Genomic DNA, 20911 nt, shown 5'->3' with positions numbered 1-20911 from the left:
AAAGACAATGCTGGCCCTGTGGCGCACCTCCTTCCTGACATCCTCATTCAGCTGGGATGGGAAATTTGTACCATGGAGGTGGCGGCTGTACCGACTGGAAGCTTGGTGTGTTGGTTCCAGACTTCATTAAGTTCTTCCTTCATCTCTACAGTCCCCAGGGCTACCCAAACAGGGACCTCAGCTTCAGGGCCTAGGACAAGCTGGCTGAGGGCACAGGGCCCAGCTCTTCCAAACCCACCTGGCTGGTGGGGACAGTGAAGAGACAACTGGGACCATGACACGGGATTTCTTGGGTGTCTCCCATGTTCTGCCCTTTACCCAGTAGAATCTCACAGAGGTGGACACAGCATGTTGTTCTCCCCACGCCACCACTGGGTATCTCCAGGTTGCCTGGTGCTCCCTACAACCTAACTGCAAGGCAGATGGGGTGAGGCACCCTTAACCCATGGTTTGTGGCCTTCAGACAATGAGTCAGGGGACCAGTTTTGCTAGAAGCCTCCTGGCAGCTCACCCTATTCTACAACTTTGCAAGGCTGCCCATCACTCCCGCTGGACTAGAGAGTCCCTGGTCCTTGTACAAGATGTGCTCAGGGGGGGACTGTGGCCTCAGCACAAGACTATGATGAGAAGTCTTACCTTCAGTCTTTTAATCCCAGAGAGGTATACAGAAACATACAGAGATATCAAGAAAGATCCATGAGGGGACTACAGCCCAAGGACCTGGACATAATTTGGCACCATCACAACCCTGAGACTCCCAATGCTCTTGCCCTCCTGGGGTTTCTCGTCCCTAGGAAGTGCTCACCACAGAGCCCTGTGACCCTGAGGTGGATGCAGGGCTCCCATGGCACCTTCAGTCTCGCTGTGAGGGCCTACACTAGCTCTAGTTCTAGGACCCACCCACATAGCACAGTGCTCTGCTTTTTCCCAATTCACCTCAATCTAAACAAAAAAGAACCACCTACGAGTCAGAGAGCAGGCCAGCCTGGAGGGTTGAGGGAGCCTGTCACGGTAGGGGAGGGGGTTGGCCAGCAGAGGCACAGTGGGAGTTTCCTGAGTCTGATGATTCCCACTGGATGGGGGGCTCTTGGTGCTGAAGGGGATGGATTCTTGTGGCCTCATAGGACAACAGAGACCAACACTGGGTCATTCTCTAAGACACAGCTGGGTGTATGCTGTCTGTAGGCCAGGGGATGACTGTCACTTGCTGTGGAGAAACTTTAATGGGAGGGGGGGGACTCGGCCTGCAACTGTATCAGCCCTCATTTATCCCCAACCAGGTCCATGGCCTGACTAGAATCAGGGCCATCTTCCAGCTCCCAAGAAGCAGCATCTCTCTCCTAGGTGTCTCACAGTAGGTTTGGAAGTTAGGAATAACTGACAAGTAGCATGGTCCTACAGAGTCCTGGAGCTGGACCAAGCAGGCCTGTCCTCTGCCAAGTCCCTAGATCATACCAGCCAACCAGGGAGGCAGGAAGAGGCCCACAGTGCCCAGTAGGCAGACAATGATGAACATCCAGAGGAAGATTCGGTCAATGACCATGGCCACGTACTTCCAGTCCTCTTTCACCTGCAAACACAGACATGGGTCACTGTAGCTCTCAGATCCCTCAGGCAGCCAGAGAACCTTCTGGAAGCTGGCGCTATGAGCCATAGTTTCTGCCTTTCCCATCAGACACACATCTGCACCCCTCCCTGTGGATGGTGACAAGTAGAGAAAAAGCATGTCCAGCTGTGGTCAGAGAATCTGCTGGGGCAGAGCAGCTGCTGCAGAGAAGAACAGAGGGAGATACCATATGGGGTGGGCACCTACAGAGCTCGGATCTAAGGCTCAATGTGTGGGGTCTTCGAATTCAGACTCATTTTAATGCTTTCCGGTGGTCCACCCTGGCACAAGAGACTTGAGGTTCGTGCTGTACTCTAGCTGGTCTTAAGCAGCTTAGCAGGCTGCCGAATATCATACTTTGGACCAGCACAGGGCCCATGGCTTCAGGATGAGGTTTGTCTTGAGTGTTCTAAAGCTGGCGGCACCATGGAGGCTTGTATCCACCTTCCCACAGTGCAGATGTCAAAGGTGGATCCCAGGGGCTGGAGAGATGGCTCAGTGATGAACAGCACTGGGTGCTCTTCAAGAGGTCCTGTGTTCGATTCCCAACACCCACCTGATGGCTCACAACCATCCATAACTCCAGTTTCAGGAGATCTGACATAGTCTTCTGGCCTCTCCTGGCACCAGGCATGTATGTGTTGCACAGACATACGTGTAATCAAAACATTTGTACACACAGCATAAAATTAAGTTAGCTTTAAGAAAAGGTAGATCTCAGAGAGATGTCAGCCATGTGTTCTAGCCCAGAAGGTTAGTGCCAGATCATGCTGGGTAATGGATTGATCGCCAAAGCCATCCCACAGTAGCTAAGTGTCCAAAAGCCAGAGCTGAGTCCACACTTGTGCCCTGGCCTGGCCCTGACCATGCAGAGCCACCTCTTACCTGGACAGGTGTCCACAGGCAGCACAGCCAGCCTGAGCAGGCCCTGGTATGGAGACAATGATGCTAGGAGATGTACCACGGAGGAAGGTCAGGGACAGAGGGTGAACAGTGGCAACAAGCACACATAAATGTGTACGTCCAACATCTGTGATCACTCAATCCTCATTGGACCATGCTTTCACATACGGTGACAGTGAGGTGCAAATGACTACTGCCTCTGTCCACAGGTTCTCCTGGATCGCACAAAGTGCACTCTAGCTTCTGACAGGGCCTGATGTAAGGTCGCCACTTCCTCAAGTTGTTCCCACAAGCAAAGATTCGGGGAACTGATGCCTGGGCCTGACTAGGACTGAGAACTAGCATTGTGTTGAAGACAGTGTCCGCCTGCAGATCTGACCTTGTACTCCAGGCGGGGCGATTGTCACGCCACTGTCTCACTCCTTCCTCCTCACTGCCCTGTGAGCCCGTCTGAAAGGGCCCGTGATAACCCTGAGGCTTGCTCAGAGCTGCACTGCGGACAGGGCGTGAAGGGGGAAACTGAGCCCGTCTGTGCACATTCGGGCAGCCGGGAGTAGGATGTGGCAAACAGAACTCAAGCCAGCTGAGGATCATTTGGACAGGCAGCCCCAGCTGCAAGGGCTTCTACCCTGAGGTTTCAAAGCAATCACAGGTGTCTTGTTGATTACCTTACCCAAGAGTTAGCCATGTTCACTTAGGAGACTTCAGGATGAATAGATCTCTGCTAAGAAGCTCCTCAGGGGCTCCTCAGGGCAGATGGCTGCTTGGTGTCCCTCTTTCCCTTCTGTGCCTGGGACTAAGCCTCCAAAGATGAAACACCACAGTCATGTACCAACGCCCTGCTATCCTGTCCCTATTAAGTCTGAGAGCTTACCAGGCCCAGAACCAGGTCAGGCAGCTGCAGCAGGCCAGTGGGGATGGAGGAGGTCACGAGTCCCAGCGATGGGACTCTGCTGCAGATGCACTGGTTCCAGAAGGATTTCGATTAAACTTGTCACGTCCATCCTCCCTCAGCGACCTCATCGCAGTGCCTGGAGTTCTTCCTCCCCCCTCGTGCTGCAGCAAGACACAGCCGCAGAACCAAAATTTCTCTGCAGTCTGGTCTCTGGGGTCCATAATATTCCTGAGACCTCTTCACAAGTCTCTGAGACTCAATGGAAAGAGCAGAGACCTATTCCTGGGACTTGGGAAATTAGCCTCCTCTCTTTCCAGGGCTTAGCAGCTCCAGGAGATAAACCACAGAGGTCTAGGAATAGGCAACAGGTAAGCCCCAGGTCACATAGGAAGATGAGCAGAAGGCTAGGTGTGGTGGCACATGCCTTTAATCTCAGTGCTCAGGAGACAGAGGCAGGTGGATCTCTGAGAGTTCGAGGCCACCTTGTTCTACAGAGTGGGTCCAGGACTGCCAGAGCTACACAGAGAAGCCCTGTCTCAAAACACACACACACACACACACACACACACACACACACACACACACACACACAAAGACCCAACAGAGATGGGATGGAGGAGGAGGCCTCAGCCCAATTGGAGGAGCCATTGGCAGGAGATACTGTTGAAAAAGGAAGATGAGCAGAAGCCAGCAAAACCAAGGTCCCAGACAGGACAGTGGCAAATGCCAGCCCAGGGCAAGGTCAATATAAAGGACAGGTGCCAGAGACATTTCAGCTGGCACAGCAGAGACAAAGGTATGGCAGCCCAGGCCTTCCCCTGATGACCTCTTCATCTGACCACTCACTGAGGCTCTGATTCTCATACCTCAATCTGGGCCCTCTCTTAGGCGGAGACAGATTTGGGAAGCAGCTTGCCTAGCACCAGGAGCCCTGCACCTCAGAACCACCTGAGCCCAGACCCCTGTCCTGGAGACCTTCATGTGTGACAGCCAGACAAGGATGAAAAGAAGACGAACCCATAATGCCTGGGTGGCAGGGTCAGGCAGAGCTGGCACTGCTTCACCAGAGCTACACTCTGTGAAAAGCGCAGGAACACCTGTGTTGGGTCAGGAAACCAACACCTACAGAGGGACACGGACATTCCTTTTCAGACCTCTGTAGACTCGGAGCTTGAAGCATGAAGAATGAGTGCAGGTAGGCTAGCTAAGCACCAGCTTTCCATGGCTCTGAGTTCCTGAGGGCCTTGTGGTGGGGCAGGCATTATGGCCTCACTCCACAACCCTCCAGAGGACTGATGGGGTGGGGTGAGCACAGCTCCTGGCAGCCCCACTCTCTTCTCTATGTCCTTTCAACCTTTCTAGGGTTCAAAGAACCACCCTTCATCAGGTGGAAACCCAGGGGAAAGCTGTTCTTGGGGTTACAGGGCAGTGGCAGCAACCAACTGCGTTTTGAGGAAGGCCAGTGTGAAATCTTGCCGGTCACCCAAGCATGACTGGACTGGAGTTCCAAGTAGCCAGGAAGAGTTTGAACACATCAAAGGAAGTCCCCGTGGGTGTTAGGATGACAGTGCTGGAAATGGTCTTTCAACCTACTGCTCCAGGGCTCATGAGTCCTGGCACCTGGATGAAGTGACGGAACCTGTTTATTCCCCACCAGCTATACTGGGCCTTGCCCAACCCCATCGTGGCCTGGGAACCTGTAAAGGATGCTAGGCAGACTACGTTACGCATCCTCAAGGTGTGCAGCTTTCGTCTGGGGCCTTGGTTTCTGGATGGTGTGTGGGAAACGCAAGACATCTCATCCCATCTGGGCAGGGAGACTTCCCATGCAAAGCCACTAGCAAGGACTTACCGAAAAATCTGTGTCTTCTGCCTTGAGGTGGTCGGCAATGTACTGAACACCCTCTACTGCCCGAGTCAGGGCTGGTGACAGGGGCAGGTGCTGGGGAGGTGCTTTGGTACCTCGGGCCTTGAGCACAGTGACTGGGGACACAGGAGATGGTTCCTTACAGGTGCATTTGCATGGAGAAGCCTTGTCTGACGGTGGGAGCTGGGATGGACGGGCCTTCAGGGAGGCTGGGGAGCCAGTTGGCTGGCTGTCAGCCAGGGAGGCAGCCCCATCTCGGGACACACAGTACTGGATACTCCGAGACCGGCAGCGGATACCACCCTCTACTGCTTCTTGGGAGCTGGGCACATGCTGGACACTCAGGGACCTGGCTTTGGTGAGTATTGGCACCCCAGTACTGTTGGGTGGGTGACAGGGGCCAGGTGATGGACAGGGACTGGACTTCTCAACCTCTGTTGTCTGCAAATCAGGGACCTTGTGGGAGGGTGACTTGCATGCAGGCTGGGTCTCCACTGGTGTGTCCATGGGGTTGCAGAAAGACGGGGCAGGTGGCAGGCCTTGGTTGCAGATGTCACTCAAGATGCCAGGCTCATTCTCAGGCTCTGGCCAGAAACGGGGGGCATTGGCCATCTTGTGCATGGACTCGATAAGTCTCCGGCAGTTGTCCTTGACCACGGACGGGCGCTTCATGAAGAGGAGGCGAGGCACGATGTCCAGGAAGACCCTGCGCACCCAGGCAGGCATGGTATGCGTGCGTGGTGAGCGGTGGTGGACGTTGAGCACAAAGACCGTGATGACAATGGAGAGGGTGACAAAGATCATGGTGAAGAGCAGGTACTCGCCGATGAGTGGGATGACCAGCGAGGTGGAAGGGATGATCTCGGTGATGAGCAGCAGGAAGACGGTGAGCGAGAGCAGCACCGAGATGCACAGTGTGACCTTCTCACCGCACTCGGACGGAAGGTAGAAGACCAGCACGGTGAGGCAGGAGATGAGCAGGCACGGGATGATGAGGTTGATGGTGTAGAACAGTGGCAGCCGGCGGATGATGAAGGCATAGGTGATGTCAGGGTAGACCTCCGCGCAGCATTCGTACTTCCTGGTGTTGTAGGTGCCCACGGCATCCACAATGACCCACTCCCCACTTTCCCAGAAGTCCAGCTGGTCCACGCGGCTGTGCATGCTCACCAAGTCAATCTTGGCCTTGTCATAGGTCCAGGACCCGAACTTCATGGTGCAGTTCTGCTGGTCGAAGGGGAAGAAGGTGACATCAATGCTGCAGGAGCTCTTATAGATGGCCGGGGGTGTCCACTGTACCCGCCCATCATAGAACAGGTGGGCTTTGGTCAGGTGGGTGACTGCAAAGTCCCCGTCCGCACTGGCAGGAGGAGGAGAAAGACAGCAGTGAGGTCCTACCCATCCCTACCCTACACCCATGAACATTCTTGCAGAGAAAGCCTCCCAGCCTGACCAGCCACCCCACCAGCCACACGCAGAGCGCAGGATCGTGTGGAGTGGTGTGTGTAGCCTGGGCCATCACTCACCCATGTGCTTTAGCTGTGAGTCGAGGTGGCATGTGGTTCAGAGGACAGGGCCGAATGGTTAGTGGGCAGTTAGTGTTACAGCTCTTATTCATTATTGCTGTGAGGGCACAGGGTGGGACCAAACTCCTGGCTCTTCTCCTGAGCACCCTCCGTGCAGATGGGCCTGAGTCACCCCTGTACCTTTGCTGATTGAGGCACCATGGGAATTTCCCTTTGGCTTTCACTAGTTACCACCTGTACTGAGGGGAGGTACTGGCGCCTGCCCTCTTCAGTTCGGGAGCTGACAACTGGCCCTTTAGTGTGCTATAGATATCCCAGAGGTTCCTGCAGGACCATAACAAGCCCACTGTGTGTGGAGTATGTGTCCACAGGGACGGGGCAAGTGGGCCCAGAGGCCTGATCCAGGAGAATGGGTCCCTGATGGGCCCAGGGGTAGAGGGGGTGGGACAAGCAGGATTTCTTCATCACCCACAAAAAAAAAAAAGGTCTCACACCAAGCAGTTGCTCATCAGGTCCCTGTTTAATGGATAATCTTGCGCTGGAGGCCAGTGGGCCCCTCTGCCCATTTTGTCCTTATGGAGGACCTTCAGAATGAAAATGGCTGTGCAGAGGTACCCACAGTGCCTTCCAGGACAAATAACACTACAACTTACCCCTGGATGGGGGCCCAAACTCAAGAAGGATCAACTCTGACCTTCTGCCACTGGAGACTGAGAAGGCCTCTTCCCCTCCACTGGCCCCAAGAACTTGGAGGCCACCTCTCTACAGATCCTGGCACACAGGCTAGATGTGGACTCCAGCTGTGTCGGATTGTTGGCTTCTCGCCTCTCTGCCTTGGGGGATATTTGTCAGGTTGGACAGTGGAGCATGGGGCTTCTGTCCTTCAGGCCCCTCCTCTTGAGCAGAGTTCCAGCCTCGACCTCTGAGCTTCATAAACAGTGATGGCATGGCTCATTTTACACATTGCTGGAACTTGGTGACACTGGAAAGAAGCTCTCAGGAAGGCTTTCTCTCTCTGTCTACCTCCACAACCTTCCCTATTTGGATCCTTGAGATCCCAACCTCTACCCTATTTGCCCTGGGGACCTGGAATGCAATGTGCCACTCTTTAGCTTCTTCACAGGCTCAGGCCATTTACTCTGGCCCTCGATTAGCATTCACAGGCTGTCTGAGTCAGCAACAACGCACTAACGCGTTTGGGCAAACCCTGCCAGCTTCAGCTCAGAAACACTGATGGGAAACCTTGATTTAAAGCTAACGAGCTCTGTGAGCCTGATTAAATCCCTCATTAATGGTACCAGCATGCATCACTTTGGTCTCACCACTCATAAGACAGTGTAGCCCTGAGCCTCAGGCTCCAGAACCTTCTATTTACCCAGCGCCCCAGATCCCTCTGTTCATGACTTCTCCTACCTCCTTTCACAAGCCCAGCTCATTGGCTAGTGTCCTTCAAGGTTCTTAGGCAGAGGAGGTTCCATGTCCCCTGAATTTCATCAGCCAACTGGCCCTGCTCCCCTGACCAGCTTCTCAGGTCCTGACCAGAGCCCACGGTGGCCTCCTGGGACCCTTAGTGGCCCTTCCTATGCTAGCCAATCTCCTGCAGCAACATCCACAAGGTCCAGAAGATTTGAGCCTCTCCTGGTCTCAGTAGGTGCCAACCCTGGACCTGCCTGTGGGTTAACCCATCCTGGGCCAACTCCTGTGTGGCTGTGCTGTGTACGAAAGATGCTGAAAAAGATGCACAAAGATCCTGGTGCGTGGCTGGGCTGCCTGCAATGCTGTCCCATGGACCACAGGCAGCCCAGCCATGCACCCCAATAAGGCTCCTGACTGCACACTGCACATCCCAGCTTCTACAGAAGCTGAGGTACCCTCCAGGTATGCTGGGGTGGATCCTTCAGCACCTTTCAGGCCATGTGGAACTGGGCGTGCTTTTGTTTCCTTCTCAGAGTCCCATCTCTCCAAAAATTAAAGCCTAGACACCCCAAGCACAAATTTAAATTCTCCCACAGCAAGTGTTACAGGGCAGGCAGAGGAGGCTGCAACCAGTTGGCAGACAAGGGCCCCTGGGGCTCACTTGAATCGGTGGCTCCCATCTGCAGCCTAGGTTGCTGGGTTTAGGCAGCTTCCCACCCTTGAGACACACTGGGGACTCGGCAGTCACAGCTCAGGCTATTGTGGCTCCATCTGCCTTCAACTGTACTCACAATTCTCTGCTCTTCCTGCTCTGCCTAGCCTGGCTGCCCCTCCCCTCCCTTGTTCATTTTTCAGGGCACCTAAAACTGTGTAGATGGTTCCCTCTGAGGTTGCTGTTGGTCTTATGTTTGCAGACATGTCCGCAGTGCGCTCTCTGAGGAAAATAGTCTCTGAGGGTGGCAGTGCAGCCCATCTCCATCAAATTCTGGCCTTGCTTCCATCTGACACTCCCACAAAGCCCCAGTTGTGGAAAAGGTGATAGTAGAAACCACTGGGCTCAGCACTCTGCATACTAGTTCTGGCTGCTTTGTTCTTCTCATAGTGCCAAGAGTAAGGTACTCAGAATGCCCAAAGGACAATGCTGTCCCATGGACCACAGGCAGCCCAGCCATGCACCAGGACAGTAGGATCCTCGAGTGAGCTGTCAGCATTTCACTGCCAAGGCTGTTGATGCAGGGTGAAGAATGATGGGTCCTCAGGTTCCAGTTCTGCACCGTAGAGCACCCAGGAAACCAGAGGAAGCAAAAGCATTTGGGTCCTACAGCCACCCAGTGTGAGTTAGTTCAGGACTCGGTGAGCTAGTCAGTAGCTAGGGGAGGGTGGATCCCAGATTTTGTCTACCCCTGAGAGGGCCCCACCACAGCAGCATTTCAGAAGCAAGTGGGACCCTCTGTTTGCCCTGTACCATATGGAGAGCTTCTGGGCTTCCAGAAGAGGGAGCCCCAAGTCAACAAAAGAGTGGGGACTCCCCCTGTCCAGCAATGGGACCAACCATCTGGCTAGCAGCTGCTGATTGCTGCTGGGAATGGCCTTCCTCTCTGCCAGCACCAGAGTCCTTTCAACCTTCACCAGCTCCAAGTCCTGTCCAGATAGACACAGAAAAGGCGGTCTGCACCTTTTGCATGTATCTGAGCAGGTAGGAGAGATACAAAGGTGACCTTGGAAGGGTGGGGACTTCTGAGTGTCTGTCCTCAGGAACTTGGTCCTGGGCTTCTTATTGGCTCCCTACCTACTCTTCTGCCTACCCAATACCACCCAGGAAATGCATGTCTTTCCTTGCCATGGGTCCAATACGCTGTTTAGAGTAGATTCAGTACTTGATCCCAAAATTCAAAGGTGGAGCAAGCAGGGTGTGGATCCCAGAAAGGCCCAGTAGCTAGATGCCTTCCAGGGCTTAAGGCTCAGCTGGATGGCTGCAGAAGACAGAGCCATTCAGAGGGAAGAGCAGGAACCACAGACCTTGCCATTCCCTGCCATCTGCTCATTCTTTAGCCCACCCTCAACAGAAGCCCGCCCACAACACATTCTGGAAAACCACCCGCAGCTCCTTCTACAACCCGAGGACGTGGCTAGCACTCCACTTAATTAAAGAGGAAGGGAATCCCAGTCATTCTTAATCAAATGGGAGCATTTGTAGGTCAGATGGGCACCCCAGGGCCTGGAGGGGGCTGTGGGCAGATGGCTGGGACTAGGGGGTGGAAGGGCTTCTGTTTGCTTTGTTTGTAAGCACTGTGGGAGCTGCTGCCCACCCAGACCCTGAGGGCTCAGAACATCACCTCCCCACCTCACCCCCCACCCCGGCAGACTCAGCTCAGAAAGCCAGCTGCTCCTAGCCTGGGTCTCCCTGTGAGGGTCTCCAGGAAAGGCAAGTGTGAGGATGCCTACCTTCTGCCTTCTTGTCACCTCTGCCTGGGGTTTGTCTCCATGCAGACTTCAGCTCCCAGGAGCTGAGACAGAGTCTGAGCTGCGCTTGAAAGCTGGGTTTGCCCACTGGCTCAATGCCCAGTATTAGGCACAGCGTGAAAGCAGGACCAAGAAGAGCAGAGGCAAAGCTTTGTGAAGCAGCCACTTCTCTTGCTCCTCTTTACCTACTCCAAAGTCCCCTGCATCATTGGTCTTCCAGACTTGCACATGGCAGGGGCGTTAAGGTTACCTGCCTGGGATGGAACCTGCAGTCACCGCTAGAGGAGGAGGTCCAATCCATTCTCTGTGAGGAGAGCAGCAGAACTCGATCTCCAGACCTCAGAGCAGGCGGCCCCAGGTGCTGGTGACCACACCCAGCCCACTGGGCTTCCACTCCATTGGCCTGGTTTCTCTTTGCTCCCAGCAGCTTCCTTGCCAGCCTGGGGCCTAACCTCACCTGCCAGGGCCCGTGGGGCTTACTTGTTGTAGAGGACGATGTCGGGCCTCCAGATGAGCTCAGAGGGGATGCGGATGGAGGTAACATTCTCGTAGTCACCAGGGTCCCAGCGTAGCTTGTAGTCATGCCACTCCTGGGTGGGAGTGGAGAGCCATGTGTGAGGGGAGTACGGGGCAGGGGGCAGAGGGCAGAGGTGGGGAAAGCCCTCCCCACTCACCTGCTTCACCCACACATTTGTCGTCATCATCTGGTTCTTCTCATCCTAGGGCACAAGTAAGAAAGGAGCTTGAGGTCCCCCTCAGTAACAGGTATGTTCCAGCCTAGATCTGCTCATCCGTAGCCAGTCACAGGTAGGGATAAGCCAGGGCGAAACGTCTGGAGGGAAGGAGAGCCTCAGCCCTGAAGGCAACCCAGCAGGGATGGCAACGTGAGGGGAGCTGGGGATAGGAGACAAGGACCCTGGTACCTTTCCAGAAAGACACAGAGAGCTAAGCTCAGCTCCAAATGCACCTCAGGCGGAGTCTTCTTCCTAGAAATCTGACAGGCGCGTCCACCCACATTGTTCCCTTTGCAGATGAGACCCATGTGGGGCTGTTCCTGTGGCCACTGGCTTGGGAGATCTTGACAAAACGAGGGCTAAGGTGGATGTCATGGGGGTGATTCTGGTGGTTTCACCTCAAGGTCACCATGTAACAATGATTCAGGCGGCGGAAATCTAGGCCATAGACTACTCCTGTGAGGTCTCTTATAGCCACTGCCCCAATACACCTACCCTCCCGATGCCTTTATTTCCCCTCTGTGACATAGGAATGGGCCCCTCTGCTGCATCCTGGGTGAGGAACAGCAGGTTGGAGACCCATGTTCTGAGCAGTCAGCACCTAAAACAGACAGGACCTTTGTGGAGAACAAGCAAGTCCTGGTGCAGGCACAGGGGGTCTGTGGAGACAGAAAGGCAGCCATAGCCATACCTTCTAGCCACTGAGTACCCAGGAGGGGCCTGAAACCTCACACCCATAGTCTGGGGAACACTCGGCCTTGCCAGACAGAATGAAGGTCTGATGTGTGCATCTGATACTGGGCAGCGTACTTCCCAATCTGGACCAACATTTCCTTCATCAGTCTACACATGACAAACAGGCTTCTCAGAGGACCTAACCAAGGAGATTCCAAGACACCCAACAAGAAAGCGTCTTGCCCAGAACAATGCATGTATGTGTATGACTCCTGCCACACAAAAATCATGATAGACTAGCAAGTGTGGGGAAGCTGCACCCCCTGAATGCCCAGCCTCAGGCCTGGGTCCTCTCCAGGGCAGTCACCTAGGAAGGTCACCCAGTTGTCTGAGTGAGTCCCCTCCCTGGAAGGACACTGAAGAGAAGATGGAACGCAGAGCACAATCCAAAGTCTGCTGCTTCCTGTGCTGCCTGCATGAGCTAGTCTGCAGCCACCTCATCCCTGCATGACCTTGACCCACACCCAAGGAAGCTGGAAATGGAAGACTGCCTGCTTCATGCCATAGGGCCTCCAGGGTCATCAGAACAAATGACTGTGGCTGGGCTGGGTCCTCCTGCCCTAGCATCCCTTCCAGCTGTATGTGGCCATCACATTCCAGGGACCTTTGGATCCCGAAGACATGCCATAGAGCTCTGGAGCACATTTTACAAGGACTCAGCATTGGGTTAGGAAATCACTGGGGATTCAGTAGCCTTCTCTGCAGCCGGTGCTGGGTATGAACTCAAACAAGGCACACAGTCTCCATTACTAGGTGCAGATCTCAGAGAGGGTATCAGTAGTAGAGACAGTAGCTCACAAAGGGACACAGGCAGGACCAGCACTAGGATGGGGCACCTGGATCCCAGCCCCTAGCGAAAGAAAGCAAAGTAGGCCAGACACAAGGTAGACCTTTCTACGTAAATGTGGCCATGAATCGCTAACATATACGGTGCTAACCTAGAGCCAGCACTTCCCTTTGTAGCAAAGTCAAGAGTAGGTGCCTGGAAGGATGTGAGCCTTTGGGACACCCTCCAAGGAGGCCTAGGAACTATCTGTGTGCATGTGTATAACATGTATCACATGTGGCCTTAGCTAGATCTAGGGCAGAGGTCAGGCCTAGAAGCCGGGTCCCTCATAGAAATCATGGTGTTGGGTGTGCTCTGAGCCTCAGTGTCTCCTGAGGCAGAGAGCATGAGACTGAGCTTGACACGCTTAGGCACACCTGGTGGCAGCAGAGCCAGAGGCTTGAACTGCCACCAACAGTCGCCTCTGCCAGCCACCACGTTGTAACTGTGTTTGCAAACTTCAGCAAGGTTGAGGGGCTTGTACATCCTGCACTGTCCTTGATGGCCCCCAGCCAGGGATACTGCAGGAACCATTTGAAGGAACAAATGCTAGGCCCTCCTGAGAATGAAAGTCTGAGTGGCTGGCTCTGCATAGAGCTCACTGGCAAGGGTCTCCGGGTCCAATCCCATCAGTCTGGAGCCTCGGGATTTTGCTGGCACTGTCAAAGATGGCATACTTGCTCTCAGCTCACATCAGGAAAGCACATGGAATGGCTGAGAATCAACCAACATGTTCAGTGCCAGCCTCGAGCCAACATTACAAGTTGTAGCAGGGTGTGCAGGGACAGCTCTCTTGCACATCGGATCCAGGCTTTGTCCCTGGACCCAGCAAAACCCAGTGTGGAAACCCCAACTTGCTAAATCAGATGGCTTTTGACTGCCCCCACCGGTAAGGTCACGCCTTCCCAGCATCACTCCTCCAGCCAGAAGAGAACCTATGCTGAGGCCCAGCATGACATGGGTGTGTCCAAAGGCTGGTCCCACACCATAAGGAGCAGCTGAGCCTGGCCAGGAGAGGCTGGGTGCTAACAGAACATATCAGCTTAGTCTCATCTCAGACTAGTCTCCTAGTGTAAAGTATACTTCCCTGGGCCACAACCTTAGAGGAAGCTCACCGCCTGGCTCACATATGTCCTCCCAGAACTCTTCCTGGACCTTCACTAGGAAAATGAACATATCCAGATAGACAGGACCTGTCTGCAATTCACCCAAGCCCCACTTTCCACCCTGGTTGGTAACCTGGTGGCCTCTGGGATCAGCCTGAGATCAGAGTACCATAGTGTACTCTGTGCCCCAGTGTACCATAGTGCCCACTTGAATGGTGTCACAGCCAAAGTTTCCACAGCCTGGCTGCTGAAGAGGGCACTGGCCCTCCTATACCCAGAAAAGCCTTTTCTGTTCTTTATTCCAAAAGATGCCCTGCTTTCTTCAGGAAATGTGGCCACTGGCTTTCCGAAGGAACAGGTCCTAAGCCGAAGAGCTCAGCTCCCTTCCCCAGTGCTGAGGCTCAGGACGACTCTCTGCTGTCAACCTTGGTTGGACCCAGCCACATGGAGTCTCAGGGTAGAACCGTCTGCAGTGACCCCATTTCCCCCTGTAACACCAGGCCACCCCATACCTACCACATCAATGAGCTGAGCAATGGACAAGCCAAAGCGGACAAGGACCACATCTGAGATATTGGCTACTGGCCGGGACCACTTGTTGTAGCCAGAGAAGAGTCTCTTCAGGAGCCGCTCCTCCGCATGGGCCCGGGTCTCTATGTGGCTGCTAGCTGTGGGGGAGGCAGGAGGTTTAGGGATGGGTGACCACAGAGGCTGCCTCTCCAGCCTCACACCACGCCCCATGCCATCACAGCCCCTTCCCTTTCCACATCACCTTCCACCTGAGGACCCCAGAGCATGCTGTCCTGTCTTCCCTGACTTCCTTCAGAGAAGCCTTTCCAGGGTTCTAAGAATGGGTCAGGCCCTCCTCCAGAAGAACAAGGCAACTGACAGTGAACACTGAATTAATTGCACGCAGCTCCCCTGCAGACAAGCACTTTGAATGGAAGTGCCCTATCTCCAGTGACCGGCTGAGACAAAGGACATGAAGTGACAGGAGCATGGGGAAGGGGCAGGTGTGTGAGGCAGCTAGGAGTGGGGGAATGAATGAAAGGGGACTGCGGGGAGCCTGAGCCCACGTCCACAGGAGTGGTCCTGCTGCCTGGCCTTCTAGTATACACCCTGAGGACGACTGCAAACCCTCGGGGCCACCAGTGCCCTGTGTTCTTAGACACAAGATGCCCTGGATAAGCTCCACACTGCTCCCTGGAGAGGGTGGCTCCTCATTCCACCAGCCAGCCGCTCATCTGTGTCCTCTCCACCGGCCCTCTACGTGGCTAGGGGGCCTCCCTGCCTCCATTTGTTGGGTTGCTGCATCAAAAAGGGGGTTGGGAAGAAGGAGGGGAGCCCCGGCCTGTCTGTTAACTCCTGCTCACCTGAGAGCCGCAGCAACTCTTCAGGAGGGGAATCCTAGAGTCTCCTGCCACCACCCCCACCCCCCAGCCTCTTCCTCCCTCAACCTCATTCTTCCTGGTCTCTTGGACCAACCAGTAAGGCACAGCCCCGCTGCTCAATGGGAAGGCCAGGGGTTAAATAACTGCAGCATGCCCCTCCACGGGTTATGGGTGAGAGGTGTCCGCTTAGAGGATGAGAGGTGGAGGAAGCCTGGGGGAGCAGAAAGGGTAGGGTGGGAGCTACCAGGGGCAGAGGCAGATCCCTGAAATTAGGAGCAGACACGGGGGCGGTCTGCTGCAAGATTTGGCAGGATGGAACCTCCCTCCCAGGTGGACTCCACCTCTATCCTAGTTCTGATTCCAGATGGGAAATGCAGCCAGACCACCCTCCCCCACCCCCACCCCCGCCTCCACTCAAACCCCATCTCCCAGCACTTAGAGGCTGATCCCTTCCTCACTGGCTCAGCTGGCACCGCAGGACATCGGAGCTGTAGTGGTGGAGGAGTCTCTGTGGCTATCCCGTTGCGTGCACCCGCGGCTTGGCACCGCAGCCCGGGGCCTCTTCTCCCCTGGCTCCGGAGTCCCAGGTGCCAGAACCAGGGAGAAAAAGGCCCGTTCCGCATTTCGAAACTTACCAGGCAAGAGGCCGGCCCCTAAGAGCAGCAGTAGCGGCAGTAGCAGCAGCGGCGGCGGCGCCCCGGGGCCCCCGAGCTCCATGGCGCACCGAGCGGGCTCTAGACCCGGGCGGCTCCCGACTGTGCCGCGCCTCCGCTCCGAGACCCGCGCGCACCCAACTTCATGCCCCGTGCCGCCGCCGCTCGTCCCCAAGCCGGGCTCCGCAGCTCGTCCCGCGGGGCGCGGCGGCGGGGCGGGAGCTCGAGGTTGTGGGCTCCGCGGCACGGCCCCGCCCGGACCTGCTGCCTCCAGCCGCGGGCGAGAGGAAAGGAGGGGGAGGGACTGAAGAGAGGAGGGAGAGGGCGGGAGGAGGGGGCGGACCGGGCCCCGAGGGTATGTGGAGGCCGTGCTCGGCCCCTCGTGGGGGTAAAGTTTCCTTGTCCTCCTGGGGCTCGCGACGTGCCGGGTGGGGTTAGGGACCTCCTGGTCATCCCAGCAGTCCCAGCGCCTTCTAGAAACAAGCCCCCAGCCCTGGTCTCCAGCCCTAACCCTGCCGACAGCGTGGAGACTGCGGGCGTGCATTCAAGGACTGTGCGCGCTAGGAGGGCTCCCTTCCTGGCTCTGGCTAACTCCATCACTTCACCCTGCCTTAGCGTGACTGTTTGCAGTTTGGAAATAACAAGTCTCCTTCCTTAGGCCAGCGTTGAGGAAAAAATCATCAGCCTGCCGCCTTCCTCCTGCACCGCAAGCCGATCCTGCGATCCTGCGACACCCAGCCTCCCCCCCCCCCCCCGCGCCACCCTTCTAATGAAAAGAACCTGGTGTCTGGACCTTGAGTCTTCACAGGGCCAGCCCGGGACCAGAGTCCATCTTTGTCTCTTTTGAGCGTGCAGGTTCTCTGCTCCATCGTGAAAGCAGCTCCCCACCCCAGCTCTGTGAGCAGTGAGCTACTGGCCAGAGAGGACAGGTGCTTGAAGAAAACCTATTGGGTGCTGGGGATGATCCTGAGAGATGCCACTAACGAGGAGGTGCTCAGGGGCTGTGGTTCCTAGGGCGCGAGGGGCGGGGGCCGCATCTGAACAGCAGGTGCTGAAAGGAGAAGCAGTGGCTTGTGGGCCTGAGTTTCCAAAGAAGGAAGAAACCCACCCACCGCTGTCCCATCTCAAAAGCCAGATGTGGCCCAAACTTACCTTGTCCCAAAGACTCTGCAGCCACCTCCGGACACCCAGATGGAGTGCACCAACTCCTGAAGTTGGAGGCAAGGAAGTGCTGTCTCTGGCCCTGTAGCACAAGCTCCTCTGTCCCCAGGCGTGATGACTCTGAGGGTGACTGTCCCTCCGGTCTTCCGTTTCTACCCCTCAACAGCACAAGGGCAGTTTTCATGGTTCAGTTCCTGCTCCCATGCCTGTCCTCCTCTTTCCCATCTCTCCGCCTTGCCCTTCCTCCTGTTTACCCCATCCAACAGTAGTGTTCCCAGCTCTCTTGCCCTCTGGCCTACAGTGAATACATATGTCACACACCTGCTCTGGGACCTTCAGACTCCTTCAGGTCACAGGAGCCATCTGCCTATGCTTTGTGAGCAGAGCCTACAGCACCGACTTCCAAAACATTCTCCTCCTGGGCAGACGACCTGAACAGTGACCATTGTTTTCCTGTGCCTTCCTAGATGCTGAGGATTTACAGGTAGGCCAGACTCCCACAGTACCCTCAAAGGCTAATTCTTACTTATGTCTTGTCTAAGAGGAAACGAATGCAGAACGATTTAAGCAAGATCACACATTCAGCAGTGAAATTCCAAAACAGCCTACTGAGCTTCAGAGCAGGCACCCTGGCCTCCTGTGGCCTTGTGCACCCATTCCCTTTCTGCCTGGACTCTTTCCAGGAGCCAAGGGAAGCCTGTCTTTCCCAATAAAACTCCATCCTTTCCACTAGGGCTAATCCTCACCCTCCCCTTTGCGCCTCCCCCCCCCCTTAGTTAATCCTCAGTCACATCAATCCCCCAAAGAGTCCGACCCTGGCTCACACTTCAGGTATTTTGTAGCCCCATCCCTCCAGTCTCTGGGTGTTTTCAAACACACTTGTAAGCTTGGACCAAAAATCAGCTGATGGCTGAGCACTTCCTGCGAGGCAGAGAGCAAGCCTGTGTACGTCTGGCACGGTGGACCCTGAGGCAGCTGGGGAGAGCAGCAAGGCTAGTGGGTCTCCTGTGAGAAAACTGCAGCTGCACCTGGGTCTGCAGTTCGTGATGTGACACACCTGCTTCATGTTAGCACAGAACAAAGGGATCACCCTGCAGGACCAGCTCCATCTTCTTTTATTAATACCAAAAGCCAAAGGTGGGTGCAGTGGAGGTGCATGCCTTTAAGTCCAGTTCTCAGAGGCTGAGACAGGGGGATTGCCACAAGCTCAAAGTAAGGCTGGGCTACATAGTGAGTTTGAGGTCAGTCTGGCCTACAGCGTGAGGTCCTCATAAATATATCGAAGTAGCCAACCATGATTCAGGTCCCGTGGAGTCTCTTTCAGCTACCCTGGAACTCTGACTAGGCGTTGTCATGTAGACACAGCTGTGGAGGAGAAAGGTAAGCAGAAAAGGCGTCTCACTGCCTCTGAGTGATACTTGCTTCCTAGGTTCGGTGATGAAGGCCCTGACTTCTGCCCCACCGCAAATCAAAACCTCCTTTAGGGCAAAGCTTCTTTGTTTTCTCCTTCCTGAGTCCAACCCTCAGTTTCATCTTTTGGCTGATTTGAGCTGGGCCTCCTTTGAATGTTGTTCTGGAGTCAGAGGGTGAGAGCGGTGTGGTGAGCTGGGTGAGCCCTCAGAGGTTCCCTAAAGAAAGCACATAGGAGCAGTGTGGTGGATGTTCTGGTATCCACTTATATCTGGGCATTTGTTTAGTGTATAGACTTTGGCACAGTGGGTGAGTCACTGAGTCTGTTGGCACAACCTCAGACCTGTGATTGTCCCCAGCCCTTTCCAGACAACTCAGATTCAGGAGCCCCAGACCAAATCTGAGATAGAGCCTGGCTTACCCCTGAGTCAGGGGTGACTTAGGGCTTCTTGGGGGCAGCTCAGCTCTGTTGCCTGTTTCTCTTCACAACCTCTAGAGACAGGCTTTGTGCCCAGCCTTCTAGGTTTAACAGTCTGGGACCATGGCTCTCATCAGCAGGCCATCTCTTCTGGGGCAAAAGGCCAGGTTGGGGTCAGCTCCACCCTCAGGGCATTGCTGACAGAGCCCTGTGGACCACGTGCACTGGCTCACACACATCTGCCTGGCTGGTTGACTTTCCCTGCGGATTTGCTAATGCAGCAGATTAATCAGTCTCACTCATTAATGTGTAGGGCCCCTTCTGCCCCACCTGCTGACTGACTAGAAAGCACTGCTAGGGACCCTGGGAATCCTGGCTTGAGTAAGGCTCTTTTTACTGCAGGCGCTAGGCAAGAAAAGCCCAGTTTGCAAGTCTATAAACCACTCTGGGAAGAAGGTTGGGGTGGCCCTGAGGCCAGAGACTTGTGTCTCTGAGGGTGGGAAGAGGAGCAAGCCCCTGAATATGCCTCCCTCCCTGGCTATGTTACCCCTGTTCCTGGATCGTGCTGCTCAACTGGACAGGTAGTTCCGAAGATACAGGCCTCTGAGGGGACTTCCCTCCCTCTCTCTCTGTCCTCTCTACCCTCCACCCTGTCCCAAGGACATTTCCATGGTAACCATCTGCTGGTATAAACAGGAATTCATAAAACGGTTGTGTCCGCTACACCAGGCCTCTATCCCACAAGGATGTGAATTCAGGAGGGGGAGGCTCTGGGCCTCACTCACAGGCATGAATGTCAGTGTGGCTGGGCATGTGTGTTGAGATGGAGGAATGGGTGTATGACAGGGGGAATGAAGGAGGGAAGGAGGAGGAAGAGGGAAGAATAAAGGGAGGGGGAGAGGGGATATCTGCCTCCAGGGCCTTGCCCTGTCACTCTCAACCCTGCCCCTGGTTCAGGCTCAAACAGACTGAGGGGTTCTCTGTTTGAGATGATTAGGGCTCATGGGCAGGTAGCTAAAGTGAGCAGCAGGAGCACAGGGAGGGAACCCAAGGCCAGGTCTTGTCAGGCAGGAGCCCGAAGGGCTCAGGGCATCCACTCCCACCATCACCTCCACTGTATGGGTGGTCATGAGTGCACTAGGCCTGGCTGTACTTCCTGCCCCGCTCTGAACTCATCCTGACCCCTGGCTGCTCTAGGTGTCCTTAGCCCAGAACACTAACAGTCACCCCAAGTGCTAGTCATGTGCTGAAACAGGGTGGGCAAGCTACAGGCTGGGCCCGGTGCCACGGTAGCAGCTCCAGGCCTGGGGGTCCTTGGCACCCTGCAGTATGGTTCTGGATTAAGAGGACTTGTTATCCAGGGTCAGCAGCTGCCAGGATGCTAGCCAGGACCATCTGTGGCCGTGGTTAGAGTTTGAAAGCCCACTTTTTTAGCCTCAGTAGCCTGAAGACCTGCCTCACCTGACTTCCTGTAGGGACTCCTCTTTGCCAATAGGACATTGATTTGCAAAGTTGGGGCAGTCAGTGCTCTGCCCCTCTGCCCCCACTGGCACCTCTGCACTCCACACGGAATTGTCTATAAACACTCTAAGGAGGGCTCCGACTCCAGGGAGCACTGTGGTGATGAATGAGAGTGATCACCCCGCTGGCTCCAAGTTTTACTGTTGGCCCAGAGACAGCATCAGGGCTGGCAGCCAGAGCTGATTTAAAACCCTCCCATGCAGTGACCTCATGCAAGCCATTCACTTCCCCGAGTCCTGGTTTCCTCAGCTGTTGAATGAGATAGCAATGGTCCTGTGTT

At 55.2% G+C, this 20911-nt stretch overlaps 1 protein-coding gene across 2 annotated transcripts; it reads right to left on the bottom strand.

Moving 5' to 3' along the window:
* Positions 1–623: 623 nt before the first annotated feature.
* Chrna4 (cholinergic receptor nicotinic alpha 4 subunit) lies at positions 624–16296 on the bottom strand. Of its 2 annotated transcripts, XM_055596162.1 has the most exons (6): positions 16104–16296; positions 14594–14745; positions 11351–11395; positions 11157–11266; positions 5257–6631; positions 624–1570 (listed from the first exon to the last, which is right to left on the bottom strand). In XM_055596162.1, the coding sequence occupies exons 1-6, from the start codon at positions 16183–16185 to the stop codon at positions 1445–1447; spliced, it is 1890 nt and encodes a 629-aa protein (XP_055452137.1). In that variant the 5' UTR covers positions 16186–16296; the 3' UTR covers positions 624–1444. The 2 variants fall into 2 exon arrangements, with proteins under 2 accessions (XP_055452137.1, XP_055452138.1); XM_055596163.1 differs by lacking the exons at positions 11157–11266; positions 11351–11395; positions 14594–14745; positions 16104–16296 and adding an exon at positions 10927–10970.
* Between the last annotated feature and the right edge of the window lie 4615 nt (positions 16297–20911).

This window comes from Psammomys obesus, unplaced genomic scaffold (assembly GCF_907164565.1).
Source record: "Psammomys obesus unplaced genomic scaffold, mPsaObe1.curated_primary_1811, whole genome shotgun sequence".
Taxonomy (NCBI): domain Eukaryota; kingdom Metazoa; phylum Chordata; class Mammalia; order Rodentia; family Muridae; genus Psammomys; species Psammomys obesus.
This window is presented reverse-complemented; position numbering and strand designations above follow the sequence as displayed.